Source organism: Passer domesticus, chromosome Z (assembly GCF_036417665.1).
Source record: "Passer domesticus isolate bPasDom1 chromosome Z, bPasDom1.hap1, whole genome shotgun sequence".
NCBI classification, from domain to species: Eukaryota; Metazoa; Chordata; class Aves; order Passeriformes; family Passeridae; genus Passer; species Passer domesticus.
The window spans coordinates 22663577-22686032 of NC_087512.1; the positions used below are offsets into that span (position 1 = coordinate 22663577).

Genomic DNA, 22456 nt, shown 5'->3' on the forward strand with positions numbered 1-22456 from the left:
TTTTAGTCTAACTTTAAAGTGTAGTGGTGGTCTTTAAAAACTGATCTTTGCTGTATAAGCCGTGCAGATAAAGAGGAAGAAGACAGCCTAATCAAAAACAAACATAGCAATTGTGCTTGGCTGCCATAGTCTCTAGTCTTTATCTCTGTGCTTGAATTATTGCTTGAGGCCTTTGTAAAGGAAAATGGATAGGCTTTTTGTCTGCATGCAATCTGTTGTGCAGGGTTTCATGTCAGGATTTGGGAATATAGTGTGCAATGATGTTAAACTGCTTTATTACCAATGCACTTTAAATGAACCTGAATACACTAGGGCTTTGGTATCTTAAAATAATTTAAATATCTTAACAGCTTTCATGATACTGATTAAATTAATCAAACTCATTCTGATGACAGAAAGTTCTTTATATTCTTTAGGGATTTTTTAGAAACTGTTTTCAAGAAACCACTGCACATAGAGAACTAATTCCTAGAGTTGTTTCAAATGTTCAGTAATCTGAAGTTAATGCAGTGTTGCTTTGGTCATGTATTTATGTCCCTTTTTTAACATACTGAAGTTTGGGGTTTTTTTAAGATTTCTTCAATGCTTGAGAGTGATTTGCCACCATGGCTTGAAACTACAAGAATCACAGTATCATTAAAAAAAAAAAGTGGTACATAATAAATCTTTCTTTTAAAATGGTGAGCTGATGTGTGCTCGGTAAGGGATAATTTCTATGCTCACACATTCCCTCCCAAATTTCTATTAAAGTCTTAATGTTTTTGAAAAAATATTCCTGGTCCATAAAGGGGGAAAAATATTTGGAGGCCTGTAATTTGAGAAAGTGCTTGATATTTAACATCACTATTACTTTTTACTGTATTCCTTTATTATTTCTTCTCTTTTGTTTAATATGCCTTTAGGTGCTAGCTTAACAGTGGGTATCAGTTCACTGGAAAATAGTTAGGAAAAGTATCTTTGAAATTATTTTCAGTTCAGTCTCTGCCTCTCTTGTTAAAAAATATGCAACTCCTAAAATACAGTAGGTGGGAGTAAGTGAAGCAAGAGACAAGACTCCTAGCTCACAAATTTGCAGAATATTCTTACGCTGATGCATGTTGCTCACTGCAGATGTTAGAAAGGTGAATTGCACTTTGTATTTTACTCTCCCTTTCCTTTAGCTGTTAAAAACAGTATTATTGAGCCATAGAGCAAAAGCAGTATTAACAGTGAAAACAAACAAACCAAAATTTATTTGTTCATATAAAACAAAATAGTTCAATTCCTGTAGGGCTGAATACTAATAGAGGTAAATATATAGGGATTTTACCTCTGGGAATAGATCACAAATAAATGAGTTTATTGAGCTTTGCAGGAGGGAATAATGTTATGCGCTACATACAAGAGGAAATAAAATCTATATTGTTGCAGTATATTGAATGAGATTTGCAAAACCTGAAAGATTACGGTTACTAGGAAGCTACATTACAAAACTCTTTACATATGAATACAAGAAAAATTGAGAATGATGTACTGGGTCACCGGTACATCATAATGTACTGATCATGATGATCAGGGATAAGAGGGCTGGAAACCTGCAGAGGGAGGATAGAAACTGAAAATATTTTTGATACAGCTTTAGGTAAATTAGAGCCAAAATTATTTCCCTGAGTTGCACAGTTTTAAGCAATCCAGCAGCCACGTGTTTTCAGTGACAAGCAAAGAATGCTTTTCAAAGTGGAAAAAAGTTAAATCAATGTTTTTGAGAATAAATCTACTATTGCATTCTGCAGAAAATTGCTACACAGCCACTAATTAATGTTTGTCCAATAAAAGAAACAAATAGTGGTTCCTGCATACACCATGCTACTATATTTCGGAGAAACTCCTTCAATATAATTGTTGCAACAGTATTGCGTTCCTTAATCTTCATTGTCAAGGAGGAAGACTTCTGGAAAAACAGAGACTAAGCTTGGAATGAAAATAGTATGTGGCCTGCTATTAGTCTAGCAAATCTCCCTTAGTAATTCTTGTAGTGAAGTGCTAACAAGCTTTGTTTAATAGAAAGACAAGATGAAAAATAGTATTTCATAACTGTGGTTACTAAACATAAGCATTCATAAGACAAAACAATCTCAGAGTAAAATAACTTGAATGTAATTTATGATCAATTAATCTTTTAATTAGAAAGGTCATATTTCCAACAGGTTATAAAGTTTTTGATAACATGGTTACTTTACACTGTAATGAGTGTAAAGTAACCATGTTATCAAAAACTTTTTCTCTTCAGCTGTGTCCTAACTTCTCTCCTGCTCCAGATTCCCCCTTCCCTACATGAACACATGCCCATAAACAGTGCTTGCCGCACCATTTGTCTGGGAAGTAAACTGGATCTTTAAAAGTTTTGCTTGTGCTACAGAAAGTGTTAAACACAATCCTTGCACAGGTTGTTGAACTGCAGGATAAGCCCTGTCACAAAGCTGAGCTGCAGCTGCTTGTTTCATAGCCCTAGGTCATATAGAGAGGGAAAAGAGGATTACTTCAGAGGGATACTGGTGCCCTCTGGGTGCAGGGGCAGTGGCAGTGTGCTAGATGGGGAAAGTATGTGGTTGTGAGGAAAGTGTGGTAGGTGGGATCAGCTTTGTTTAATATGCATATATTTAAATGCCTTGCTGTAGCCTTAGATTGCCTTCTTAAGGATTTCTAATGGTACACAGACTGGGACTTTAAAACTTGTTTTGAATCAGGAGAAAAGATGTTTAATTAAAAAGCTGCTTTTCTGTGGTGGCTGGTTGTCTTGATCTCCACAAACTTCAAAGGGCTGTCTGTAGTCAGAGGGCTTTTGGCTTAAATTGTCTACAGATTTTAGTTTGCTGTGTTCAGAGATGCTTAAACAGAATCCACAGCAGAAGGTAATGTGAAAGGATGGAAATTAAATGAGCTTTTACTGTGGAGAGGGTTAACCTAGCAAATCACTTGGACAAGCAAAACAAATTGCCCTGACTTTCATGTCCCGCTGCTGCTCCTCCCTTTACCCCGAGACGGGCAGTGCAGTCCTGGGTTCTCAGTTGCTGTGCAGCATTTGGAGATTGCTATCTCCCTTTCTACTTCTGAAAAATATGAGAACATATTTCTGGGAAGAGATCATATTTTGGAATGTACTGCAGCTAACTCAGTTGTTTTATACTGTACTGATAAGTTCTGCTGTTATATATAAAGAAAAAAAATGCATTTTAGCTACCTGTAGTTTGAACTTTTTATCTCACCTACTGTTATCTCGCCATTAACTACTTGGAAAAGACTTCCTGGTGGGCTAATTGTGTCTGTGGTAGGGCTATTATCTGCTAGGCTTATATTGATCTTACACAAGTACAGGTAACATAATACATACTAATTTCATTTTATAGAATCTTTAATCCGAGGATCCTAAAGCACTACGTTAGTAAAATTACTTCATCGTCTTCTGATCCCATATTGTCTACAGATCATGAAGAGCTAAGAAAAAAATAACTTGTGATTTATGTATTTTTTCTTTGATGTTCTTAAAACTTTGATCAGCTTTCCACCTCTGAGTCATCAGTCATCCAAATACACTCAGCAATTGTTGTTATTCCTGTATAATTAATCTGTGGTTGATTTGAAATGAATTTGGGAATTCTCAGTCTGTTTTTTGCTTCAGAGATTCATCACTCTGCTAACACTAATTAGCAGAAAGATCAACAGCTTTATGGACCATGAAAATCAAGCTGTTCTCTTATCCATAGGTTGGCATGTGCTGGCAGGACTTGGAAGAGGAGGTTTTCCCTGTTCATACTGAGGAGCAATTGGCAGTAGCAGAATTTTCACAAACATTTGGCTGTATAAATTATCATTAATATTGTTTAAAATGGAGAATAGCTCATGAAATCTTAAGAGTGTCAACTATTTGGTACAACTCGGTGACTGGGGAAAACTGAACTTGTGCAATCATGTGACTTTTACTTTGAAACCTCTTTGGAAATGAGACCTTCCCATAATATACAATTGCTTGTCATAGTGATGATATGATTAGTTTAATGACAACATTTAAAAACAGGGTTATTTCTAGTAATGATGGACTCCTGGTGTAGATACGAGGAAGTGTTCCGTTTTTACTGTGTACATAATAAAAATTTCTTCCTGTTTGGAAGATGTAATGGAAGAAATTTTACATATTTACACCAGGAATATATGAATACAATACATGATCACACCACTCCATAGAAAGCCCTATGATTTTGTAGCTGTCTCTGGGGATACAGCTTGGTGGACTCTTTTGGCCTGTCCCCAGCCCCAGAAGCTGGAGTGCTGTAGGATGTGGAGTAAGAGTGACTGCCCGTGCCAAAGCTCTATCAGATGTGCCTTTTAATGGGAAATTTTACTTCCTGCATTTTCTTCCCTTCTCATATCAGAAGAGAAGTATTTCAAAATGGCTTTCATTGTGCCACATGTTAGGACTGGATGTACCCTAGCTGCAGCTGCCTGAGGGCTCTCCCCAACAGCAGCAGAGGAAGAGTAGCAGTCCAGCACAGGGGCTAACACCACTGGGCTCTGGGCTACAGAGGTGGAAAGGTTCAGCAGCCATGTGTGCATGACACAAGCACAACATGCTTCATCATTCACTGCCTACCCAGAGCATATCTGGCAGTCTTTTCAATTGCCTTCCTCAAAGGTTTCCTTGAAGCACCCTGCCATGTGTTAAACTTATTCCAGAATTAGTAGAAAGAGATAGAGGCAATCTATTCTATAATTACGTGGCTGAGGAAATACAGTGTGGAGGGTTTTTTGTTTGGTTTTTTTTAATGCATTCAGTACTGAGCTGTCTTCTCCAGATGAAGTAAATATATTCTGCTATGAAATACGCATTTTTAGATGGTTCTTGGTGTGCTGGTGTTTGAGATGACATTAGGTTATATTTGTCATTGTCAGTTACCTTCATCATTTAAGGCTTCAATCAGCCTGCATAGTGGAGTTGATTTTTACTTCCCTGTGTGCCTAGCAAGATAATTTCCATATTCTTTGACGTGTCTGGAGTCTGCACCATGTAATAGAATGAGATGAGAACAGAAGATATTGTATTCCTGTCTCATTATTTTGCCTTTAACTCCTCGATTGCTGCTTAATCGTGCTTGTATCATCAGAACATGAGAAGTTGATTGTTGTTGAGATCAAAGCGAACTGTAGCAGTAGAGTGCCTAATTAGCAGATATGTTTGCAAGCTGCCAATTTTGAAGGAGGGAGAAATAGAGTTTAACCCTCTTTGGGACACTTATAAAAGCAGCTTGAGAATTGTTAAGAGTCATTTGTCCTAGTGGAAAAACAAAAAGTGGAGAAAATTAATATTCTTGTTAAATTTCTGAGGTTTGAGTTGTAGCTCCTTAAGAAGTACCCTAAGAGCTGTTGAATTAGCTGGTTCAAGTATGCTTAGCAGTGAAACTGTAAAAGCACACATTAAAGTCCAGTCCACTTGCCTGGACTTAGCTATATGCTTGTATTTAATCAGCTGATTAACTAAATTTGAGGTGTGTGAGGCTGCAGTCCTGTTGTTGCTAGTACCTGAGCTCATTAGTGCAAAACTGACTGCAGCATATTTATGAATAAACTATAATTGCGCATCAAGAACACATGATCTATACTCCTAAAGGCTTAAGTTTTCCTGTTTTTTTCCCTGTGGTCTCTAGTGGATGTTGTAAAGCAAATGATTTGACCACATACTTGCTTTCTCCAAGTCAACTGCCTTAGCATAAATTGAATGTAGAGGAATACTTGAGAAGAGGGAACAAACACTTCCTGTACTTAATCGTTCGAATGAAGGTTGACAGCTTGAGTGGAAACATTTACAGATGTTTTCCAGTGAAAATAGGAGCAGGATTTTCTATTGGGAAACTCTGCCTTTTGAAAAAACTACTGTAAGTATGTAGGGATTTAATTATGGGGCATAACAACATGTACATGGGACAAGGGATCACTGTAGAGAAAAGACCATGTTAACACATAATTTAATGTTTGTCTTAAGGTCACTTATGGGTTGCTGGGCATGTTCTTCATAGTGCAATGGGAGATGTTTATTTCATACCATAAATTCTGTCAGCAAAACCCCACCTGTTGAGCTGGTGGAGAGTTGTGAGCCAAGAGTATTGGCCACTGATTGAAGCAATTATTCACATAATGTTTGAATTGAGCAATAGTGAATTTTTGAATTATATTGCTGTCACAGTCCTTCAGTAATAAATTGCAAATAGTCAATGTAACTTCAGCGAGTATCTGTTAGCAAGGGAACTCTGAGTAATTTGCTTATCAGCAAAGTTTTGTACTGTCTTTTAAATTACTTCCAGTGACAGAGTTTTGTTCCATGCATGAACCATTATTTCTGACTTCTTCCTGGTGATTGATTCTGCATGACTTTGTAGTTAATGGAGGCTTCATTTTCTTTTTATAGATATGTGTATTTTTAGGTACAGATCTAAACAGATCTGAACTTTCATCCTACTAGTTTGTGGTCCAAAACTTGGTATGTTCTTTTCCAGTTCCAATTCTGCCAATGTTGGTGAAATTTTAAGGTAGGTCTACTGCAGTTTTTTGTGGATTTTTAAAAGTTCATAATCTCACCCCAAATTTTTGCCTTTGGTGGGCCACATTTATTTTTTCATGCATTGTCAGAATCACAGAACCCTACAATATCCTGAGCTGGGACCCACAAGGATGAATGAGTCCAACTCCTGGCCCTGCTCAGGACGACCCAAAGAATCATACCATGTGCCTGGGGGTGCCACTGCTTCATCTAATTTTAGAAAGTGAAACAAATATAGAGCATTTTAGGAGATTTATAGTATATCAAAAAGTAAAATAACTATAGTGAGTGTAATAGGATTTTTTACGAAGGCTTCTTCTACAGTAACAAAAGAATTTGTAATTGAGGCAGTTGTAATTATAGATTTACCTGAACAATTTTATGTTTAGGGGACAAATTGGATGAAATGAAAATTTCACCTCCTGCATCAGACTGGGAAAGTGGCATTGTTCATTAGCTTCAACCATGTGTAGCTGAGTAATATGCAAAACATCCTCCTTTAAGTTCTGGGCAATAAAAATGACATTATTAAAATGGTAATTTTTTTTTTTTGGTGGTGGTGATTTGAAATTTAAGTAAAACTTGCTGATGCAGCTACATAGAATAAGGCAAAATACTGAGAAGCTTCCTAGTGATGACTTCAAATCCATCCACTCTTTTCTGGTTAACAACTGATGGGAATGATGGGCTTTTATTCCACCCCTCCTCCTTGACCCTAGATGTGAAAATAGACCCTAAAATTTGCAGTGTCCCCATAATTTTCTACAGGATGTCTACAGGAGTTCGATTTGAGGCAGTAAAGCTAAGTGCCCTAACTTGAACCTTGAAGGTGGGAGGTGTCTGAACATGGAGTGAGGCTTCACTTACTTGGGGTGGTGAAAGTGGTGGTAGTATGTTGCTTCCAGCTTTCACTGGCCTTCACCTCTGCTGCTCAGGCAGTTTGTGAGTGGCAGTGGTGTTATCAAAAATTCAGTAAAATACATAAGTTATTGCCACCAATGTAGCATTAAGAAACAAGCATTCTTTATTTGTCCATATGCACAGGGGAATAGCTTTTTCTAAAGTCATGCATTTTGAGTATAGGGAAGTTCCTGCTCATATACTGTATTTCACATACATGTTGATCAATTGTCCCAGAATATGATAATAATTTCCCTGAAATCATTAACATGTTTTCCTTCCCCTTTACACACATGTTCTTCTGTCCTGGGGGTCTCTCTGGTGGTCCCTGGTGGTTGTAGATCCCAATGTTTCAGCCGACCTGCCTGAGTTGGCAGGGCGCAGGGGCTGGTGAACTTGCAGTTCTCCTTCTTACGCAGTTAGACATTGTGCAGTTCCATAGGCCAGTAGTTTTTGGAGAAGAAGCATTGTTTTAGCTCACCAGGTGTAGACAATTTATCATCTGGTAACAGTGGCTGCTTTGGATATGTTGGGACTGCTGTTGCTTCTCTGGTGAACTGGTGGCAGGTGGTGGCTTCAGTCTTACTTCTGTTCACATCAAGACCTATCAATGAACCCAGCTCTTCTGGGCTTTTTTTTTTTGTGTTTTAAAATATAAACCACAAAAAATTATATCACTTTATATTTATGTGATATAAAATATCTGTGTTTCTTTTCAGAACATTTTTATGATTGAGAGCACTCTGCAGTAGAGTCCAGTTTTCTCTTCTGTGGCTTTTTGCTGTTGCTCTGAGGTAGATCATGCTCCTAAGGCTCCCCAAAAAGAAGTGTGGAATTATCAACCCACTTGAAACTGCTTGGCAAGTCTGACTTGTCTAGAACATAGTTTCTTTAGATAAGATCAGTTAGATTTTAAAGTAAACCATTGAGAGAGAAGTACCTAGCTTTCTGTATTTTTTAAAAATATTCGGCACTTGTATCATAAATACCTATGGTGAATTTACAAGATAATTAATTGAAAATTTGAAATAAGTATTTCTTGGCCCTTGCATTAAAGATGTCCAGATGGCAAGAGGCTATTTTGAAGACTGCTATTTCACAGCAACTAACACAAACACATTGATGCTAGCTTCTGGTAAGTCTGTGGTACACTGTAATCATATGCACAGCTTTGCTTTGGACTAATTGAGTCTGTAGCTGCTGTCAGCCCAAATTCAGATTCTTCTATTTTAGCAAAGTACATGCCTGTCTTCTGTTTCCAGTCGTGTAGTGGAAAACTGCTTCTACTATTTAACAAAAAATATTTATATTAAAAACTTTCAAGATGCTTCCTCTGTATTTATTTTTGCATTTTGACTAGTTGCAAATCAGATTTTCTAGCAGTGCAATCTACACTGTCCTAAGTACTTCTGTAAAGGTAAAATCTTACTTGGATGCCACAACATTTTTTTAATCATATGCAATTGCTTAATTATCAGAGACAAAGTTATTTCTAAATTCTAACTGAAAATGGAAGATTTGTAGGTGTTAGATTCAGGCTTATTTAGTAATTCTCTGCTGTCCTATTATGATATGCATTTGAGAGGGACAGAGGAAGGAGAGAACTTCAACAGTAGGAAAAACTTTTCTGTTTAGAATAAAGCAAAGCCTGCCTTTTGTGGCTGATTTTTGTGGAAGTGTATGTGGTTTTAGTCTCTTTGTCCTTATACAAGTAATTTTGTCCTTATACAAGATGTCGTATAATGAATAGGTGCATGCTGAACAGAATAGAAGTAAGAATTAATGATTCCATTTGGACTTTCAACAAATACTCATTACATGTGAATCTAGATATGCAGGAGGCATGTTCAAGGGGATGATGCCACTGAACTGCAGTGATGTGTTACCTATGATGAGGTAATACTATTAAATAATGCTAAATTATTTCCATTACATAGTCAACTTTAACCACCTTTCGTCAGAATGTATTTTGATAAATGTGCTGGACTAACTAGGTTTGCATTCAGATATGGGAAGTTAGTTTCAGTGTAGCTGCTTTAGGCTGGTCTGATAGTTTCAGGCACAGGAAGGGAGACAAAGATACCAGCAAAGCTTCTGCAGAGAAAGTGGAGGAAGTCAACAATGAACATTTTGGAATTGAAGAGGAGGGGACCTCTGTCAGTGGATGACTCAATATCAATAGCTTATGAAAATAGTATGAACATTACTACCAGTGTATCAGTGGTCTGGATGCTGGCAATGTTCTGTGCTGCATATGGGCCAGAATACTGAATTAAGATGGAAGTGTTGAGGTGGAGTTGAAGCCTTCCTCTCAGTCCCTGATGAATCCCTCATTAATAACTTCACTTAAAAAGGAAAGCAGCTGCTTGGACCATTAAACTTGAAGGCAGACATGAATGCGGTGTGAAAATAATAGTGTATTTCAGTCAAATTTTTTGTGTAATACTGGCATTGAAATCACTATAAGGGAAAGTGTGGATATGTGTAAAATCAAGGGTTGTCAAAGAAAATGTAAATGCAGTAAATTGCATACAATTATGAATGAAACTATGCAAAAAAAGTGTAGGAATGCTCTAATGTCAAGGGAAAGGGGCAGTGGACAGTATGAGGGGATTTTTAACTTTTTTTTTTAATTATTATTGGAGGAATTGAGGGAGAGTGGATGATTAACTCACTTTGGGCAGGGTCTGTTTTACCTTGTAATGGTTAAATGCAGTAGGTTAGCTCTGTTCTCAGATAAGAGATTTATCTTTTTGTCTAAGGTCTGGCTAATTTTGCCTCTTTAGAAAGCATATTTCTTGTATGCCGTTTCTTTGTTTAAATGCCTGTGTACTATGAAAGGAAGAATTGGAGTTCTAGACAGTCTGCTTACCTTAATTCTAGTACCTTGTGAAAACTGTGGTACTTTCAAGGCTGCCGTTGGGGATAAAGATGGGAGGAGGGGTAATTCCAGCATCACACATGCTCATGATTTCACTGGCTATTTTGATAGTATTTACTGCCTAATTTATCTTTTCAACAGACACACCCCCAACATTATTTTAAATATTTCTTGATGCTACTTGTGCAGAAAAAATAATGAACTATTAAATGAATTCTTGCAGTGGAGATACTGACTATATGGTACTGAGTAAATCCACTCTGCTTTCTTGTGAGTCAGGCAAAATATTACAGTTCAAGGAAGGGCTTAGTACAAGTTTCTGTTGCTGTGTGGGATTGCATTTCCTCTAGCCTCTCTATCAAGATATCTTAGACTTTCTTTCAGATGTCTGAGCAAGGTAAAAACAGAGTAAAATATAGATTACTGTAAAGGACAAATAGTAAAGGTGGCTGTTAGAATGCCTTGCATGTGGTAAGCTACAGATTATATTAGCTGTCCATATTTTGGAGCTGGTGCACATTTAAAACAAAAAGTAAGTACAAGCATTTATAATAACCCTTATTTATCATATATCTTTCTCCTCCTAGACTAAATTATCATGTTATTTAAACCTTCTTGGCTTATTTTGGCTTAAAACAATGTTAATTTGTGTACTAAATGGAAATGATTGCCTTCCATCTTTCTTCTTGGGAGGCTCAAGTGGGATTCATACAAAATGAAAATTACTGCAGTCTGAGAATGGCCTCGTGTCTGATTTTGAGACTGGTTTCAACCCCATGTCCTAGTTCTGGCCAGGACAGAGTTAATTTTCTTTATAGTACTGGGCGTGGTGGTGTGTGCTGTCCTGCTGGCTGCTGGGGTGGCTGAGCTTGCTGGATTGCTGAGCCCGAGTTCTGGGCTGCCATGTGCTGTGCTGGGTGGGCAAGGCCCAGACCCAAGTGTTACTCATTACCTTTCTATCTCATTGCAGGAAAGGTAAGGGAAAGGGTCTCTTTCTCTTGCTTCGAAGAAGAACAGGGTTTTTTCCTCATCCTGGAGAAAGTGTGGTGGGCAGAGGGTCTGTCTGCCATTGTTTTTTGTTGTCCTGAATTCATTGAGCGTTTTTGCATATAAATAACCCTCTCTTTCTTATCTCATTGCTGTTTCTAGTAAATGTCCTTACCTCAGTCCTTGATCTCTGCCTTTTGTGTGTCCCACTAGAGTGGGAGGGGAGCAGCTTACAATTTTCTTTTTTACTGGAAAACTAAGCTTGGGAATACCATTCCTAAACCACAGCACCCTGTGAGAAAGTGCACTTGTTAACTAAAGAGTGATGATGTTCCCCAGTTTTAGAACAAACTTTAATAGAATGAACCTTTTCTTGAAAGGATCAGGTGGAGAAGATTTACTGCTTTTCAAATATTGATTTCTATGAGGATAAAATGCCCTAATATTATGCTACAATGATGAAGTTGTAAATTATTTAACATAATTTTCCTTAGGGCTCCTGGAGGGGATTAATATAGTTTCTGAAGGAGTAATAGGTATTGTATGTCTACTTGACAAAATACATATTGCTGAAGCATTTTGCTGATTTGGCTTCTTTGGAGCTGTCTGGATGCTGCTGGAAGTCTGGAAACCTATGGATCGCAGCACTAGGAAATGTTTGATTTCACCCTTCTCCAAGAACTTCTTCTTACCAGTGTCTGACAAGTAGAGTCAAAAAGGAAGGAAAGAAAAGGCATAGACCTCTTTTTATGTAGAAAGCATTAAAGAAGTAAAACATACCTATTTAAGTGGAAGGTTTGTATAACTTAGTTTTTTGCAGTCACTTCCTAATTCTCTTTTTTCTGTCCAGATGAGAAGGTATTAACCTTTTGAGGTGATAGACATAAAACTCTCTCTAATTGCATATGTCACTGGTATATTTGAAGATTGACATTAATGGAATATCAAAGATGTGTATATTACAATCAATGCCTTAAGCTCTTTATGGCACCTTTGTAGTTGAAGATGATAGGAGCCTATGCAAAAAGAGAACCAAAATTTTATGGAACGAAGCAGAGAGAGTAGATGGGAAATTAATTTGGGTTTTCCAGTTCTGGGAAATGTTATCCTAGATAAATGGGCAAGAAACCGCAGCTTTGTAGTACATTTTTCTTCTAGTCTTGGGCAGGCTGTTAGCAAATTGGGTGCAAAAATGTTTATGGGTTCTGCTTTACCAGTGTAACAGAGAACAACAGTGCATTTGGAAGACTAATTGGAAAGTGTTGGAAGACTATCCTATGCTGCTGCTTGGGAACTTTTAGCTTCCAAGACACTCACTTCTCAGCAACTCTCTCTGGATCTACTGTTAACATAGAATTATAAAGCTGAGGCTTTTGATTTCTTTGCAAACCTGTGCTGATTTACCAGGGTACATATCCTGTGTCAGTGGTCAGGTTCATAGCCAATTCATAGCTATCTTAGATGGTAAGATTAATGAGGTGGAGTTTAAAGATTTCAGAAAACAAATGTTTAGCCCATGTGGTTTGGAGATATTTTTCACTTGATTTGTTCAATCAACATCTTGCATTGTGTTTTTAAACTGAGATTTGATTCAAAATAAGATTCTGAATTGTTGTTTTGCATCAGCCTGTTGGTCTTCCAAGAGGAGACATTTGCTTTATTAATGTGATTGTCTCACTTTTGCATAGTTTGCAGAGATAGGCAAAACTTAAGGTGGACGTATTGTCAAGACCAGTATATAAATTGTTTCTTGACAGTGGATGAAAGTAAGCAGAAATTAACAGTATTGATACATGCTTGTCATTTTAGTATAATTCCCTGGATATTCTCCTTGCTGCTAGTTTGTAGCTTAGGCTTCATGAGCTTGAGATGTGGTCTGCCTCCTTAGTACCTGTAGGGAGGCAATTCCGAGTGGTGTCACTCGGTGATGGGGAGTGTGGCCCTGTGTGGCCCTGGGCTCGTGGTTTCCTGCCCACAGCGAAGTGACACCACTGAGCGGAGAGCACAGGCACTGAGTCCCATGTAAACACTCCTAAGGAACGGCTGGCCTGCACCTTGGTCATCTCCCCTTACTTGGGACACTGGATAAAGATTCTTAGGAATTGAGTGATACATATTAGGTAGATTATGAGGAATTCGGGAATAGAAGCAGAATAGTCCTCACACACAGAATTGAGTAATTGTCCATGTGGTAAGTGTCTTATTCCAATAAATATCACTTTGTCCCTCAGACTCAGAACCTTATTCCTTCAAGGGGTAAATAGAGGAATATTTCTTAATATTTTTTATTGTTTTCATTTTTAAGTTTCAGAACTAGCATTCTAGATGTTTGCATCTCTTGTTGCTTTAAATGTGTTTCTTGTAGGAAAATGTACAGTTTTCTGAACAGAGAACTGTGTCTAGTGGAAGGATGATGTGCAGGACTAGCAAGTGAATGGCAGGAATTCTGTTGGAATCAGCTCTGATCAGGGCTGCAGTGAATGATGTTTCACATTGGCAAGACTGTTACAGTAAACTGTCCATTGCATTGCCTCAACTGCAACATCTCACATTTTAACTCACTCTTTCTGAATTTGACAGGCAAATATTTGCTTCCCAGTGCAACTGGACAGCAGCTGTGGCAACCTATAGAAACCACTAATCTTGTTCGGATGCGCTACCAAACATTTGGACAGTCAGCACCTTCACTCACTGCTAGTTTGGTGAGTAACTTTCTTTCAATGCTAGAAATGTATCAAAAAAAATTATCGCTGTGTCTGTTGGTGATGGGGATCACCAACCAGAGGTTGGGGATCAAACCAGAGTCTATTTTCAGAACTCTCTCTTCTCCTTATGCTGCATTTTTGAAGTACCTAATGCGTGCCTACACACAATATTACTTAATATGTTGAGTGCGGCTGAATAACATTTATGGTAGCAGTAACTCTGAATTGGGTTACTGGATTTTGCATAAAGTCTGGGCTGAATGTTGCATTAATATAGCTGCTTGCATTTAAATGGTTTCTTTCCTTAAAAAAAAAGGCATGCTATAGAAGGCAACTGTTCTTTCTTCTGAGCATTCTTTTCTATCAATGTCTGTTTCCACTTCTGAAAGTACTTAGTTGTCATGAGGACACAGATGTGTGAAGCAAGAGTTTAATGAAGTCTTTTGGATAAAAGTATAAGGGAAGAGGAAAGGGCAGAGATACAGCATACACTTGAACTTTCAGCTTTTTGGTTTCACGCATCTGTTTCACTGCTTTGTGTTTCTGTATATTAATATCTTAAGAAGTGTTGAAATTTATTAATGCTTTGCCTCCCCCCCTCTCTTGCCTTTAGCTAGTCATTAAAACTTTGTTGAACCATATCTGCTCTCTAGGAGAAGCTTATTTTGCAATTTGTTTTGGATTTTTAAACACAGTATTCAGGTTGAAGGCAGCTATGGTCAGCCAATGTTGAAGAGATATCACCATGACTCTTTTTCATATGATATTGATAGGTAGATGCTGTTTTCTCCATGATCTGTCCGAAGTAGTATTTCACTTCAAGTGCAGTAAATCTTCACTTATAAATCTAATCCTGGCTTCTGCTTGGTGGTGGTGCTGCTGTTTATGGCTCTTCAGGGCAGATACGGACTGCAACACGTGGTCTGCCCTTTTGGACTCCACACGTACTGCAAACGCTTAATGCTATTGGAAGTTCTGTGCTTTGAGCCCTAATATCTTCCAGGGAATTAAGTGTCAACCTATGAATTTTGTTCATTGTGAATTAAGTATTTGGATTATGTATAACTGAAATGAAAAAGAAAGTAGATGAATGGTCAGAAATGAATTTAAATTGCATTAAACCCACTTTTTAAATATTTTCTATATTTGGGAATAAAAAATTATTTCTTCCAAATTAACTGAATTTAAAAAGGGCCATGTTGCTGTTTGATAGTCTGTTTCTATCTGCAAAGCTATTAGGGGCATTCTGCTAGCAATATTGAGTTTTTGTATTGCTGTGATGCTTAAACTAGAGGAAGAGGAAGATGCAGCACCATTTTGACAATAAGTACTTTAAATGGTCATAAAACAATAGACTAATGAAAAATTCAGTGAGCCTTGCTTCCTTAAGGCCCTTTAACTCTTCACCTATATAGTTTTATGGCATATCTGTCTGCCACAGACTTCTTCCTTCCTGTCTCTCCACATCTTTTATCTGTGCCTGACTGCAGTTTCTTTCATGCTGATGCAAAAGCAGGTAAGAACGGTCTAAGCAGATCTGAGCAGAATCTGCACAGGGTGGAGGTGCACGTTTCTCAGAAGTGTTTATTTCTTATCTGGAACTGCTGATCAGACTTGCCTCCTAAGGAGGTTAATGTTACTGTCACAGAGGCAGAGCTCTTCTCAAGCCTCCTTTGACAAATATTTTGCTGTCAGGCTTTTGAAGGACTCACTCCCTCTCCTTGCATACTTTTCTTTTCCCCTTGATTCTGTGATTTGGCAGAGTTGAATTTGGGAGGCCTATTGTTAGATTCTAGTAATTGGAGCTTTAACTTTCAATCATGCTTAGGAGAGAGTTTACCCTTAAGTAGAAGAGATTTTTTGAAGAATTTTCGTGTAGCTGGTCACACTCTAAGTTGAAATTACTTCAAATGTATTGTCTTGCTCATCTGAAAAATAATTGACCTGTTACTAGTTATTTTACTAGGTCATTCTCACTTGGGTTTATACTCAGCTGAAGTGCATCTGACTGAGTAGTGGTTATGAGCCAATATAGACAAGAATGACAAGTGAACAGGTCAAAGATACATGCTAGTGTTTAGTGCAATTGCAAACAGGGTACAAAAAATGTAACTTTTTTCCTTGTTCTGTCAATAATTTATTAAAAATGCACAAAATGTTGCACTGGTTCACAGATGTAAAACCTTTCTGTGGGAAATGATAGATTTTTTTTTTACAGAATATTGATTAAAAATGGGCTGCAGGTGTTGCTTTAGGTAGAGTTCAATAGCTATGCATGATTCACTCCTGTAGTATAGGCAGTTGGACTATAAATTAAAAATACAGTTTCTGTGTAGACCTGCAGAACTGGTTTAAAGATGTATAGGAGAAGGCTGATTTTGTGATGAGTGGGTAGTGCATTGGATTTGATGTGGACCCTTAATTCACAGAATCACAGAATAATCTGAGTTGGAAGGGACCCAAAAGGATAACGTCTAGCTCTTGGCCCTGCAGAGAACAACCCCATAAATCACACCATGTGCCTGAGAGCATTGTCCAAACGCTTCTTGAGCTCTGTCAGGCTGGAGCTGTGACCACTTCCCTGGGGAGCCTGTTCCAGTGACCAGCCACCCTCTGGGGGAAGAAACTTTTCCTATTGTTCAACCTAAACCTCCCCTGTTACAACTTCAGGCCATTCTGTCGGGTTCTGTCACTGGGCACCAGAGATAAGAGATCAGTGCCTGCCCCTCCGCTTCCCCTCCCAGGGAAGTTGTGACTGCAGTGAGGTCTCCCCACAGTCTGGAGGCAGCTGAGTCGTACTTGTGCTACTCTTCAGTTTCTGTCATGAGCATTTTGAACTGTCCATGACAGACAGATTCTGTGGTGGTGAAACAGACAGTTGGAGTCTGCACAGAGAATTAGTGTGGACTTAAAAACATTAAGAATATTATGTGGAATGTCTTCAATGCTGAATAGAAAGGGAAAGCTGAATGGAGGAGTGGTTCTGCTTTAGGATGTTTTTATGGGTTGTGTTGGTCTGGTTGCTGTCTTTCTCTCCATGGTCAGTAATGGTTGATCCTAGAAGGTAGTTCAGTGTGCATCTCAAGAGTGCTGAGTTTTTCAGGAGTGTAGGAGAACTGTGGTAGAGCTAGTTTATCTCACTCCTTGCACTGTAGGCTGTCAGTATCTCGCTTGATTTCAGGCATCTTTTCAGGGTAGGATGGATTGGGAATTAACATGAAGCTGCTGCCTCATTCAGTGTCCAAAGTTTAGGGGTCATCCTCCTGTTCTGTACCAGTCCCCTGACACTCCATAAGTATTTTCAAATATAATTTGTAAACTTACTGTTTTGACTTTTCCTTTTATTACTGTGAGAAGAATTTTTGGAAAATGCTTCAAAATAAATTGAAATATAGACAATTTTGTTAAGTTCGCATTGTAATAAGCTGATATGCTTAAAGTTATGGTAACAAGTCTGAAATTGAGCAATTAATTAGTTTTATAGGCATAAAGGTATTTTGTGGGACACAGATTGAATGAAATTCTTGATTTTAACATTTTCTAGTTAACTTCATGTATAAAAACAATGGAAACCTAAACATGAAGTGTCTCTATGATACATAATGATAAATGTGTAGATGAAAGGAAATTAATTTGCAGAAATTAATTGGGAAAACTTTTTTCAGATTTGGCTTTGTCATGCTTTACTTTCAAACTTCTGTTACAGGTTTTATTGATTTATTGCTTGTTTGGCTGTATGGTGTTTTTTTTTTCTAATTAAAAAGAACATAGTAATCTCTTGCTTTAAGAAGCAGGAAGTCTTTCATTTTGTTTATCTGATTTATATAAGTTAAAAAAAAATCCTTTGTGCCACATGAAATGTTTCTCACAGTCCAGAGAGCTTTCTGAGAGCATATTTCAGGAGTACTTTATGGTAACTTGCTCTATGAAATATTCACATAATAAAAATACACTATAACAAAGATCCTCAAATGAAACATGTAGATTGTAATACACTTGGCTTTTAAATTCAGTCAAGACTGGATCTGTGATTTCAGCTTTATGGCAAGTATTGAGCTTAGGTTGGCTGTTCCTTCTGTTGTGTGAGATGAGTATACAGCATGAAGTAGATTAGATGCTGTAAAGCATATGGTTTCTCCGTGGAAATGTGAAAGATGCCAATGAAATGACTGTTAGTTTAATAATGGATCATCTTTTAGTACTTGGAAATAATTTCTAGTAACATCAAAACTAGAAAAGCAGTAAAACTGGCCTTTGTTTGTGCCCTTTCCTACTAAGCAGTGCCGGGATGTTTTGTCTAGGTATGACTGGAAACATTTGCTACTTTTTAGCATACTACTTTATATTTTACAGGATTTACCTCTTGATTTCTCCCCCCTCCAAACCAGGCATTCCCCTGCAAACTGCCTTCCCCAAAACAACAGAAGACTGAATTTGCAAACATCTGAACTTTGGTTGCTTTTTATTGCCATTTTATCAGTGTTAATTTGTAAGAATGGTTTTATGGAACCTGGAGGGGGCTAATTATATAAAGTACTTGTTTATAAGTTGGATTGCTGAAAGGAAAAAACATAAGAAATGTTCAGTGTCTTTAAAAACAGTTCTACTTCTTCAGAAAGAGCTTTGCCTCTTCCTCTCTTTTAAATAGTATAATACTGAAAATGAGTAAGTGTGTCTTTGTTAAATATGCCATTAACTTCAGCTAAATTGACATAATGTTGACAGTTATTATGGGAACTGTTTCAAAACTAATTATGCTAATTAGAACTTAACTGCCAGTAATTGCATGTATTCAAACAGCACACCAACACCCTTTTGTGTGTTTTATTCCCCAGATGTAAGACAGCCATTTGTTGTCTGAGAAGCTGCAAAATTACCGCATAGATAATAGATGATAGTGAACAAATAAAATACATTCTTTAGAAGCACTAATTGGTTAGATAAGCGAATGACAGTATCAATTGTGCTTAGCCAACCCACGTAATTTTAAAAAAGGCTTTTATTAAAATGTTTTATTTTGAAATTATAGGAAATTTTTCAAATCACTAATTGTCTGTCTTCAGTTTTATATAATGAATGTCGGGTGTAGCTGAACTTATTTTTAAGTAAACTTCCTTGAAAACAAAAGGAAACTGCATCTGAAACTTGGGTTTCTTTAAGTTTTAGTTCTTCTTTTCCAGGGATTCAGGTTTTCAGTGCTTGAGTGTGAGCAGGTAATTAATACTCTGGCAGTTAATGCAGCACAAGTACAAGGATGCACTTGTGAGAAGCACAAAAACTATATAATAGAAATTGCCAAAGTAGCTAATCTTGGTTTGTTATCTCTAATCTCCCCAAAATAGTTTGCAAGACTTCAGAAAAACAGTCTGAACTGAGTAAATAGCTTGAATGCTAAACAACTGTATAAAGTTGAAAACCATATTCTTATTTAACTTAAAATAAGCTTAACATCAAAGAATAATTACTGAAAATATTTTTAAAATGTGAGGTTTTTGTTCCTATGAAATGCTAAAATTGTCAAGTAATGATTACAGGTTTTTTGTGCTTCAGTTGCTTCTAACTTTTAAGACTAGAGAGTTTTCTCCCATGTGTATTTTATTCAATTTATTCCTTACTCATGAATATGTATTTGCTTTCATATTTCTTTGTCTGTATTTGCCTTTTAACAAATACTTAATTGCAATTCTAATCCAATAGATAGATCTAATTTAGTAGTAGCAAGAGGGAGGTGAACATGCATCTTCATAGACATGCCTATATACTTTGTATTTGTGCACAACAAAAGGCCAGAGTAGACCTGGTCCAGAGCTGTGAAACTATAATACTTTGATGAGCTGACGCAAGAAGTTGGTGCCTGGGTATTCTCTTCCATAAATACAAATATATCTCTACTTGGCTCCATCACTGTTTTCAAAATAGTCACGGTGTACTTGAATTTAAAACAAAACTGTAGATTCAGCTGCTCGACAGAATTCTAGATACTGAATCCTTTCCTAAGTCGTCTGATTAAAACTAGTGGCTTTATTAATTCTTACACTTTTCTTGCTCATTCTTGGGTGTGGACAAAATACACATGTGGTGACAGCTGGGGTTAACATTTTTCCCAGAGAGTTTGTGATTTTTCAAAATTGAGCACACAGCTTGTGCTGCAAATTATCATTAGTTAAAGAATAATGGGAAAAGCAGGTAAAATAATAATCTCTCAGTGAAGACTAACCTAGCTTAAAAAGTCCTGTGAGCATATGCAGTGTGTTTTTAAAAATACCCCCTTTGTGATGAAGTAGGTCACTTCCCATCAGCCTCAGTTAGCTTCCAGCTGTCAGGATATACTGTGCATGAGAGAGAACTGAAAGGAGATATTGCACAGTTTATTAGAGGTGAATGTGGATATAACCCTCTTCTGTATCCTATTAATGGTACAGAATGAGAAGAGAACAAATTCATGTAGGAGCTAAGCAGTACATCCCTGTTTTGCATGAGTACCATGCTTCTGTTTTCCGGATGTCCCATATAATAGTCTTCTTCCTTCAAGAGAAACTGAATGGTGAAAAGGCTCACTGGGACCAGTTTCTAGTTTTAGATAATCAAAAATCGAGTGCTGTTAAATTTTTTGTTGGATGAGGATGTCTTTATTCTTCTAGTGTAGGACCCACATGGTTCCGATCAGTAAGCTAGGTTAAATATAGTGCATCACCTATGGAACGGAAGCTTCTGACTGTGTGGTAATAGTGGCTCTGAATAAGTCTGCTCTACTATTTGAGTTGTCTGTGTGTGGTGTTAGTGATGGTTATCTTAAGATGTCATCTAGAATTGTGTTGCCAGTGTCACTTAGAAAATGGGAAAAGTGGGAAAAGTTACTGAAGTGAGGCTGTGAACTTTTCACCCAGGTAGAATTGGCCACATGAGAGACAGAGGAGTAGTGGTGTTTTGCAGTAAACTATATGACCAGAAGAAATCAATGTGTAATCATTTATACTGTTTGAAGTTTAGATGCCTTTCTGGGAATAAAACTTTCTCGTCTTGTTGTTGGACTTTACTTAGAGGATAACTGCATAAAATCATAATCTGCGATTAACAAGGGATAAAACTCTAGAATATAGTGATGAACTTCTTTGGCCATAGATCAAAAGGTTCTGCAACTCCTTAGAAGATTGATAGGTGTGGAAATGGAAGGGGGAGAAAGAGGTTGGAAAGGACATGAAGAGCAGGAAGAAACTGAAAAAATGACTGATATTTGGAAGGATTGAGGAAAATTTAACCATAATGCTGTCTCCTCTTCCATGCTGTCTTCTGTTCCCTCTGGTCACAAAAAGCAGACTATTGTGAATTCATTGTCTGTCAGTTAGCATGTTAATTGAAACACTGATACATCTACAGTTTGTAACATTTGATGAGAAAGTAGTAAACAACAAGTTGCAAGGAGATCTTCTTTGTTGAGGAGTTGTGTGCTTGTGTATGAATCTAATTTGATTGGTCTGATTTCCAGTCTCAGAAGTATGTAATGGAAGTTTAAACCAATTGAAATCACAGCTCTGTCTTTAAAATAAACTGAGATAAAGTGGGCATGGGAAATAATGTGATGAGGGTAGGAAAACTGCTGTCTGTACTTCTGTCTGCATTCACAATCTGAAGTGAGAGGTGTTGGTAACCTCAAAGTGAGAGTTCTCTGTGTGGTGTGGGTGAGCGTAGTAGGTTAGGTTGTTGTTTGGTGTTCTTATAAGGCAATTGCAATGTCTTTGACTGTTCTTAGCAGTCTTAGGAATTTGGTATTCATACATAATTAGAATAGGTTGATTAATTTAAAAAAAAATGGGGTAGAGGACAAGATACTGTTCCACTGACCTGGATTTTAACAGTGATACTCCGATACAGTGATATTGTTAAGAAAATTTTTAGCATTGTAAAACTTTATTCCTAGTGCTGCTATTGCTGTAAAACTTGATCCCCGTTTTGGCAGTTTCAGTTGACAAAAATGCAAATACTAAAATTCTTTGAACTTCCTAGTAAAGTTTGACCTAAAATGATGGGATTGTTTGGAAGCTGATAAGATATATTCCTTTCTACTTTTTTTTTTTCTTTTTTTAATTTCCTGTGGGATAGCATCCTTATGTTAAAGGATAATAAAATAGGACATAATTCTAAATTGGTGAAGTAACATTTTTATTTTCCTTGTTGTTAGCTGACATGTTCTCATGCCCATGGTACTTGCAAAGTGACTGTAATGTAGCAGAGGATGGAAGCAGACAGTTTGGAAACAATATCTCTCATTCTTCCTCAAGCTGAAGTACTCCCATGGTTCTGGTGATAGCTGTAAGTCTCAAAACAAAGAGACTCAAACTGAGTTGAATGACACTGCTGACTTACAGGCACTGATGGAGGGTGGGGAAATGTACTTTTTCCAGATCACTGGTGGGA

At 37.3% G+C, this 22456-nt stretch overlaps 1 protein-coding gene across 4 annotated transcripts in view; it reads left to right on the forward strand.

Moving 5' to 3' along the window:
* Nucleotides 1–22456, forward strand: part of MAST4 (microtubule associated serine/threonine kinase family member 4) — a 277502-nt gene that overhangs the window by 63351 nt on the left and 191695 nt on the right. For all 4 annotated transcript variants that reach the window (XM_064405477.1, XM_064405478.1, XM_064405479.1 and 1 more), the window contains exon 3: nucleotides 13917–14038. In XM_064405477.1, coding sequence (XP_064261547.1) covers nucleotides 13917–14038 — 122 coding nt within the window. The remainder of the gene's footprint in view (nucleotides 1–13916; nucleotides 14039–22456) is intronic.